Source organism: Verticillium alfalfae, genomic scaffold (assembly GCF_000150825.1).
Source record: "Verticillium alfalfae VaMs.102 supercont1.1 genomic scaffold, whole genome shotgun sequence".
Lineage (NCBI taxonomy): Eukaryota > Fungi > Ascomycota > Sordariomycetes > Glomerellales > Plectosphaerellaceae > Verticillium > Verticillium alfalfae.
The window spans coordinates 945,077-953,978 of record NW_003315038.1 but is presented as its reverse complement, the minus strand read 5'-3'; the positions used below and the strand labels follow the sequence as shown (position 1 = coordinate 953,978).

Below are 8,902 nucleotides of genomic sequence, written 5' to 3'. Positions count from 1 at the left end.
GCTAGACGTTGAACCAAGTGAAACTCCACGGCTCTAGTCCCTTGTCGCGTGCTCGTCGCCGAATGGGCTGGTGCCGCGCTCGTGACGCTCCTGGACGCTCTGGCGTTTCGATTTCCTGTCGGGTCCTTGTGCCGCCCGCTTCGTCGCCTCTTCGATCACGGCACTCAGGCTTGTGGTGCTCTGGCGAGTAGCAATGCTTGGGGGATCGGAAAAGGGACCTTGATCAACGGAAGGGCTCTCGTCAATAACGGTGACGGCATTGGAGTCACGGATAGAAGTTGAGCTTGAGGCTGTCCGGCCGGCAGTCACAGACGATTCGTCGTCCGTTCTGGAGCCAACGCTGACCTGCTTTACCTGGTTACCGCTTCCAAGACGGATGACTTGGGCGCGGCCCTGAGTAGCAGTCGTGGTACTCGCATTGTTGAGGAATGTCGAGCCAACGCTGAACGTGCTGTCCCTAGGCTTGGCAGCATCGAACTTGTCGTAGTCAATGCTCGGCACGGGAGGTGTGACCTCGCCGCCGGCCGAGCCACCCATGGATTTGACGCTGACCATGGCAGCCTTTGCCCTCATACCAGTCTGCGCTGGGGCCACGACGACGGCATTCTTGCCGTAGATGGTTGAAGCAATGCTTGGAGCAATGCTGGAGCGAGGAGCGTAAGAGGTGCGAGCGTAGGACATGCGATCGCTATCCCCAGACAGACCAGAGTACGTAGAATCCCGTAGATCGCCGGGCACAAAGAAGTGCTGGTCCTCGTAGCTGGGACTGTTGGAGGCAAGGCTTGAGGCGTGCATGGGGATGGGCGGGACCGGGGGTACGAGCAGAGTTGGCGAAGTTGGTGTAGCGCGATTTGTAACACCGGGGATGTAGGCGATCTGGATGATGTTGGAGGCGCGTGTGAGAACTGTCGAGGCGATCGAGTGGACCGTGTGGACTGATGAGCGCTTGTCGCGACGCGCACCAAATTCCTTCTCGGCTTCAACTCTGTGGTCGGGCTCATCTTCGTAGGATTCCTGTGCGATCTGGTGCTGACGTCGAGGCTTGATACAAAATCTCCAGACTAGATAGGTCACGACGGCGATGGCAATGACGCCACCCACGACACCTCCCGCAATAGCGCCCGTATTGGGTTTCTTGTCGCTCTTGCTTTCGGGAGCGACTGTTGCGTCCTTGCGGCATACAGCTTTGGCGCACGAATTGCATGTTGGAACAGTGAAGGTGCAGACTTCGCCCGAAGAGCATGCGACACCTTGACATGTCAGGCCGCTATTCTCACACTCGATGCAGCCTGCCTGCCTGGGTGCAAGAAGAGCTACAAAGAACATGTCAGCAAGACAGTAAAACGACAAGGGAGATGTTATCGCTGGCGATTGTGGTTTAACCAGGCAACGTACCAGAGGAGAGCTCCTCGAGAGAACGAAAGTAGAGGTTTGAGTTGGATGCAGCCATGACTGCGACAATCCTGGGGGTGATGCTGTTCTGGGTAACCCGATGTGGTATCAGGGCTTGGATCGTCGTGATGGGGACGAACGGTTGAAGATTGTCGATCGCCAGATGGCTGAAGAGTGTCGATCGCGAGACAGTCGAGGGTCCGAGTCCGATAGCCAAGAGTGCGCGGTCGATTGTCGAACGGCGACCGCGACGTTCGACGGTAGCTACAGAGAAGTCTGAAAAGGCGACTTCGTGAGACGAAGGATGCGAAAAGATGAAACGAATGAAATACGAGACTATGCTCTGAATAGGCGTATGGAATGGTGGTGAGGCGTTCCTCACGAGGGGTTGGAATGGAAGCCGGACGAGGGAATTCGCGGTGCGTAACGAGTGGATGGTGAGACTAGCTCGAGGGGATGGGTTGGCGTAAGGGTCGGTCGGGATGTACGTGGTTTGCGACCACGACTATGCGACGGAATAAGAATGAAAATAGCATCAGAGGGCTAAACCTCGGGTAACTGGAGGAGTGATTGACGGCGGGATCCAGATTCAAAGTGTTGTCGGTCTCAGATGTTGTTCGAGATGCTTGATGACAGCGACGGGACCTGATGGTGTCGTGTAAAGGGAGAAGGCAAGGAGATGAGAAGAGACAGACGAACAGACAAGGCAAGGAAGGAGTCGAATCTGGGGAGGGGCCTGGCCAGACGCAGTTGGGCTGTTGAACAAAAGCCAAGGGCAGGAGGTACGAGGGGGTAGGGAGAGGAGGGGGAAGTCACCATGCAATGGACCAACAGGCGACTGGACCTGGGCCCGTCGTGTCCGGTATTGCTCTATAGCCCTGTCAACGGTGGCATTAGGCGATTACGGTGGTGCATTGGCGGGCAACCTACAGGTGTCAGTCCGCTGGAAAGAGTCGCTCAAGAACGCCTGAGGACGCCTTTACCCCCCGCTAGAGGACCTGCCTCGAGATTGGGCTCCGCAAGGGGCTGCGTTTTAGCGAAACGCAGCACATTCAATTTTCCACGTTGATTGGTCTGACCTGGTCTGGTGGCACCGTCTCTTACTCTCGTCCCCACTCATCATTGGCCACACCTCCTGGCCTGCTCCCCATCCTTCTCCACCAGCTCCTGTCCGCCTGCCCACCTGGGACACACCTGCTGTAGGACTACGGGAAGGTGATGCTCCCGCACTCAAGTGTTCTCCGTTCCTCGACGGACCTGTTTGAGAGGTCAGACCGACCGAGACCAGCCTGGAAGACATGCCGTTCCCTCTCATTCGAAGATGGATCGTGAGCGTGCACTCGCTTTGGTCTTCTAGACGAGAACAGTCGCGGTTCTCTCCTCGGGGAGACAGATGGGAATTCAATCGGAGGTCCACCGACCCTTGTTGCTCATCTTTGTGTTAGTTTGTCTTTATCAAGATCGTAGTATTCTTTGCGCGACCCAAAAGAGACTCGGGAGTCTGGACCCGTCCATGTTGTGTGCTCTGTTGATCGTCTCCACGCCAGAGACAACCGTTGGATCCATGGCGGGGTTATCAAACACGCGGACACAAGGGTCCAATTACCATGGCAAGACGTGAACATCATAGCCCTTTGGAGGGTTTACTGACCATAGGGGCTGCAGAACCTTCAACTTCACCAAGTTTTGAGCGGTCGATGATCGCCCACATCACATTATCACCGATAACTCTCGGAGTGCCATAGGTGCCCCCGTCTGGACCCGACCGTGCCGTACATCTTAGCCACCTGCAGAATGCGAACACTGAAGACACCGCTTTGTCATGTGGGCATGCCGCCGCTTGACAGCCGTGGCCACGACTGTTCTTCCCCGGGCAAACCAATGTTGACAAGTCGACCCCCATATCTTCCTTCCGCCGGCACGATTGCCGCGACACGTAATCTGAAAATGGAGCATGTGGCAGCTTGACTGCTGCAGCGCCTGGCTCGAGACACCAGCTGTCGGATGACGTTCAATCTTGTAGAGTGTCTCTGTCAATCTGGTGACAGAAGACTGACAGTGCTACAAAGGAAACCCACGATTTGTGCAGGATTGGTGACAGTTGCCAATGGTCCAACGATGCACGGGAGCGGAAAGGGTCACTATGCGTCGCAGAGAGTTCTATGGGTATGTGCCCCTATAATGCTGAACATAGAAAAGTAGGTTCAAAATGTAGGGAGAGCTTATGGTCGATCCATCTATGCGTCAGGCTTTTGGCTTTGCCCCCTGAAAGGCTTAAGCATGCTCGGTGACGACTTCGTGGTAAAAGCCGCGATGGGAGGCTTGGAGCAGACCATTGGCGAAGGTTTTCGTGGCTGAGATGCGAGCAAAGGGGAGTCTCACGTGCACCGCCTCGTCTCTCTCGCAGTCAGACAATGCCAGTCCATTGAGGTGTATTTTTTTGTGAGGCGAGGCGATGATCAGCCCCTATCTCATCTTGCTATTTTTGGACCAGGCACGAGTCGCGATTGACCTGTTTCTTGCAGGCAAACACGAGCCATGCCAGAGCTCGTATTCCGAGCCACCGCGTATCGCTACCTATTGCTCCCATGGGCCAACATCTGCATTTCCTGTTGATGCTTTGATGATGGAGGATATCGGGCCTTCGCGTCTTGATTTTGCAAACGACATGAGATGCATCTCTTGCCCGCATTGCTCCGGTCGATGAAACGTAGACAAGCAATGGGACAAGAGGACCAAAGGACGACTGAAGCCTGTAGAGGCCGCCCAAGACTGACTAGCGCCACAAGAGGGTGTTTCAGCATGCCGCTCTGGCGCTGGAGGAACCCCAAAGCCAGGCCTGGCGGGCAGTACTTCGCCCTGGTAACTGCTGGCACAGCATTCAGGAGGCTCCACTAACATGGTACAGTGTCTGTTCATCTGAGAAAGGGGGTTGGGCAGGTAGGTACTTGCGATCGTCGCGGAGACTGGATTGGTGATGACTTACTCGCCCCTACTGTCTGTGGATCGCAGTGGACAGGGCGCAGTGTGCACAAGTACTGTGGGCGCTGTATATGTGTGGATTGTACCTTACCGCACTTCAGAACACTACCTACTTATTGGCAGAGGACCTCGTAGCTGAACCTGGAATTCCCCAGCTGCAGGAATGCTTGCTTGCTGCGGTGCCAACGCCAATAGCGACTGGACCCTTCGGATACTTGCGTCAGGTGGAAGGCAGGTATTCGTAGAACTTGCATCATCGCTCACGCCGACTTCTAAATCATCCCGATACCAGCCACTTCGTCCAATGCAACGCTGGGCGGGCCGTCGAAGAAAAAAAAAAATCCCACCCCCAGCACGACAGGGCTTGGAAGACAAGGCAGAAAAGCACGGTGGATGCATCGCACCAGCATGGAGCGTGGGAGGCGATCTTCGCTCTTCGCTGTCCGCCGGGCTCGCATGCAAGGGCCACCCGAGGGCCGGGGCGTGACGTAGTGCCTCCTGAGTCCCGCTTTTTTCTTTTCTGGGCAGTGGATGCCGTGGTTGAGGTGGTTCCGGGGGGAGAAGCAGGTCTGTGTCGCGTATGTACTGTGGTGTACCCGCCGCTTGCCGCCGCCGCGATGACGGGGATCCAGTGCCGGTACTGGGTTGCAAGTACCTTCGTCTCTGGGCCGTCTAGGCATCGTGTACCATGTGCAGGTTTTTCACGAGGCGGCATGGCGGGATTGAGGGCAATGGGGAGTGGGCTCGGGCTGTTCTTGTGGAATTTTTCGTACTCGTGCCCAAGGCAACGGAGCAACCGAAGCAGTTGATGAGAGGCCGAAAAAAGAGCATGATGCAAGCTCAGCCACAGCTGGAGCTGATGGACGGTTCAGATGTCACTCACAGTTGAATTTACCTTGCCTGCCTGGCCTGTTAGGTACCATTTCCCACCGGGACGACCTAGGCTAGCCCGGTTCTTGCAGGTGCAGTGCCCATCAGCGTCAGCAGCCCGCCAGTCACCAAGCACCAACGCAACGCCATCATCCCAGATTCACACCATCTTCCCCGTAGACCCTCTTTTAGCTGTTGTCTCGTCCACGTCCTACCCAGATCGCACAAAGCCTCCTCTTCCCCCTTTCTCTCCGACACCCTGAAAACTGTACCAAACATCACTCATTCCCACCTTTTCCTTTGGTGGTGAGCCCTGCACTTGTCGTATCTTCATTACACCACTTTTTCTCATCAGGGGCCAGCTGTTACTCCTTGACAACTTCTGCACATCCTGTCGCCCTACGAGATTCTAGGACGAAATACCACTGGGCTCTGATACTGCTGCGTCGGCATTGAACCTGGACGCAGAGATATACAATTTGACATTGCTGTTGCGACTCTATCTTCACTGCGTCTCCTCACCTCCACATCGGCCGTCTGAGGTTACAATACACCCCCTCGAACCTTAATAACAATGGCTTACCGCGGCGGCGGGCCTAACGACTACGAAGGTCACGATTTGCAGGACCTTCCACCCGGGAGCGGCAACGGCAGCAGGGTAAGCTTCCATCATGCCCCTTCCCAACTTTTTCCAGCGTACTCATCAACCAACGCAATGACTGACATGCACGTTGCACACAGTATCACTTGCCTCCTCAGGACGAAGGCGTTGATGATGTTGGCCAATCCCTCCTCCGCGACCCTCATGCCCGCGGCACTTCCCCCTACGAACACCATCTCGGTGCCCAAGAACCACCAGCCCGTCCGGTCTCGGCCTACAGCTTGACAGAATCGTACGCTCCAGGTGCTGGCTCGCGAACTCCTGCCCCTCCCCCCGACAATTTTGGCGTTGGCACGGGCTACAGCCAAGAGCTTGACCCCCAGAACGGTGGCTTCGGCTATGGCCGGCCCGCCTCGACCGTTGATACGGACGAGAGCTGGGTCCGCCGTCAGCAGCCTGGTGCCCAGACCGGCGGTCTCAAGCGCTACGCAACCAGGAAGATCAAGCTTCAGCAGGGTTCCGTCCTCAGCATTGACTATCCTGTTCCCAGTGCTATCAAGAATGCCGTGCAGCCAAAATATCGCGATGTCGAGGGCGGCAGCGAGGAGTTCATGAAGATGCGCTACACTGCCGCGACCTGTGATCCTAACGACTTCACGCTGAAGAACGGTTACGATCTGCGGCCCCGCATGTACAACCGACACACCGAGGTCCTCATCGCTATCACGTACTACAATGAAGACAAAAACCTGCTGTCTAGAACGCTGCATGGTGTGATGCAGAACATTCGAGACATTGTCAACCTGAAAAAGTCAACATTCTGGAACAAGGGTGGCCCTGCCTGGCAGAAGATTGTCGTCTGTCTTGTTTTCGACGGTATCGAGAAGGCTGACAAGAATGTTCTCGACGTGCTCGCCACGGTCGGTATCTACCAAGACGGAGTCGTCAAGAAGGACGTTGACGGCAAGGAGACCATCGCGCATATCTTTGAGTACACCAGTCAGCTCTCGGTTACTCCGAACCAGCAACTCATCCGCCCCGTCGACGATGGCCCTTCGACTCTTCCCCCGGTCCAGTTCATCTTCTGTCTCAAGGGCAAGAACAGCAAGAAGATCAACTCGCACAGATGGCTCTTCAATGCCTTTGGTCGCATCCTGAACCCTGAGATCTGCATCCTGCTCGATGCCGGTACTAAACCCAGTCCGCGTTCGCTTCTCGCGCTGTGGGAGGGATTCTACAACGACAAAGATCTTGGCGGTGCCTGTGGTGAGATTCACGCCATGTTGGGCAAGGGTGGCAAGAAGCTGCTGAACCCTCTGGTTGCCGTCCAGAATTTTGAGTACAAGATTTCCAACATTCTGGACAAGCCTCTTGAGAGCTCTTTCGGCTACGTTTCTGTCTTGCCTGGTGCGTTCTCTGCCTATCGTTTCCGAGCCATTATGGGTCGGCCCTTGGAGCAGTATTTCCACGGCGATCACACTCTGTCCAAGATTCTTGGAAAGAAGGGCATCGACGGCATGAACATTTTCAAGAAGAACATGTTCTTGGCTGAGGATCGAATTCTCTGCTTCGAGCTCGTCGCCAAGGCAGGCCAGAAATGGCATTTGAGCTACATCAAGGCTGCCAAGGGCGAGACCGACGTTCCCGAGGGCGCCGCTGAATTCATCAGCCAGCGTCGTCGTTGGCTCAACGGTTCATTCGCCGCCTCTCTTTACTCCCTGATGCACTTTGGGCGTATGTACAAGAGCGGCCACAACCTCATCCGCATGTTCTTTTTCCACATCCAGCTCATCTACAACATCCTGAACGTAATCTTCACCTGGTTCAGTTTGGCCTCGTATTACCTGACCACGTCTATCATCATGAACCTTGTCGGCACACCGACGGAGGCGTCTACAGACTCAGCGGCACACACTGCCTGGCCCTTCGGCGACAGCGCAACGCCCATCATCAACTCTATTCTCCAATATCTTTACCTGGCTTTCCTCGTCATCCAGTTTGTTCTGGCTCTGGGTAACCGTCCCAAGGGTTCCAAGTTTACCTACATTGCATCATTCGTTGTCTTCGGCTTCATCCAGACCTACATCCTGGTGCTTTCGGGATACCTTGTTGCCAGAGCCTTCAACACTCCTATTGGCGATCAAATCAGTCTCGAGTCCGGTAAGGCTTTTGTCGACAGTTTCTTCGGAGGCGACAACGCGGCTGGTGTTATTCTTGTCGCCCTTGTCACGATTTACGGCCTCAACTTTATTGCCTCGTTCATGTACCTCGACCCCTGGCACATGTTCCACTCGTTCCCCTACTACCTGGTTCTGATGTCGACGTACATCAACATTCTCATGGTGTACGCATTCAACAACTGGCATGACGTGTCTTGGGGTACCAAGGGATCAGACAAGGCCGAGGCTCTGCCTTCTGCTCACATCAGCAAGGGTGAGAAGGGCGAGGAGGCAGTTGTTGAGGAAATCGACAAGCCGCAGGAGGATATCGACAGCCAATTTGAGCAGACTGTGCGCCGTGCCCTTGAGCCTTTCAAGGAGGTCGAGGAGGTCGAAAAGCGGGATGTCGAGGACTCTTACAAGTCTTTCCGTACCGGTTTGGTCGTTTCTTGGCTCTTCTCCAACGCGGCTCTCATTGTCTTCATCACTACTGACGACTTTAACGCTTTTGGTTTCTCCGTAAGTGCTTCAATCTCTTGTCTCGATGTGCTGAGCTAACACGTGTTCTAGAACGACCCCAATGGACGTTCCGCGGCCTTCTTCTCCTTTCTGCTGTACTCCACGGCTGTGCTGGCGCTGGTTCGTTTCACCGGTTTCCTCTGGTTCTTGGGCAAGACCGGCATCATGTGCTGCATTGCCAGGCGGTAAGCTGGGTCTTACTCGCCAAAGCACAAGCACAGGCTCGCCTTTGTGGCAGCTCTGTACCTTACGATTATGGATTCTCAAGGAAAGTTTGTACAAGCTGTGTGGTTCACTAGAAGGACTCGGCGGCGTTTTTTGTGTTGTACCAAAGTGGTTTTACAGTAATAAGGCACAAAACTATTCCCAATCTTCGCTG

General features: G+C 55.0%; 2 protein-coding genes across 2 annotated transcripts; one reads left to right on the top strand and one right to left on the bottom strand.

Moving 5' to 3' along the window:
* Positions 1-33: 33 nt before the first annotated feature.
* On the bottom strand, positions 34-2,012 carry VDBG_00305 (conserved hypothetical protein; the record flags this gene model as incomplete). Its single annotated transcript, XM_003008578.1, has 2 exons — positions 34-1,250; positions 1,396-2,012. 2 exons carry the CDS (start codon positions 1,448-1,450, stop codon positions 34-36), a joined length of 1,272 nt encoding a protein of 423 aa, XP_003008624.1.
* Positions 2,013-5,818: 3,806 nt separating this feature from the next.
* VDBG_00304 (chitin synthase) lies at positions 5,819-8,893 on the top strand (the record flags this gene model as incomplete). Its single annotated transcript, XM_003008577.1, has 3 exons — positions 5,819-5,902; positions 6,004-8,523; positions 8,575-8,893. The coding sequence occupies 3 exons, from the start codon at positions 5,819-5,821 to the stop codon at positions 8,710-8,712; spliced, it is 2,742 nt and encodes a 913-aa protein (XP_003008623.1).
* Positions 8,894-8,902: the final 9 nt, after the last annotated feature.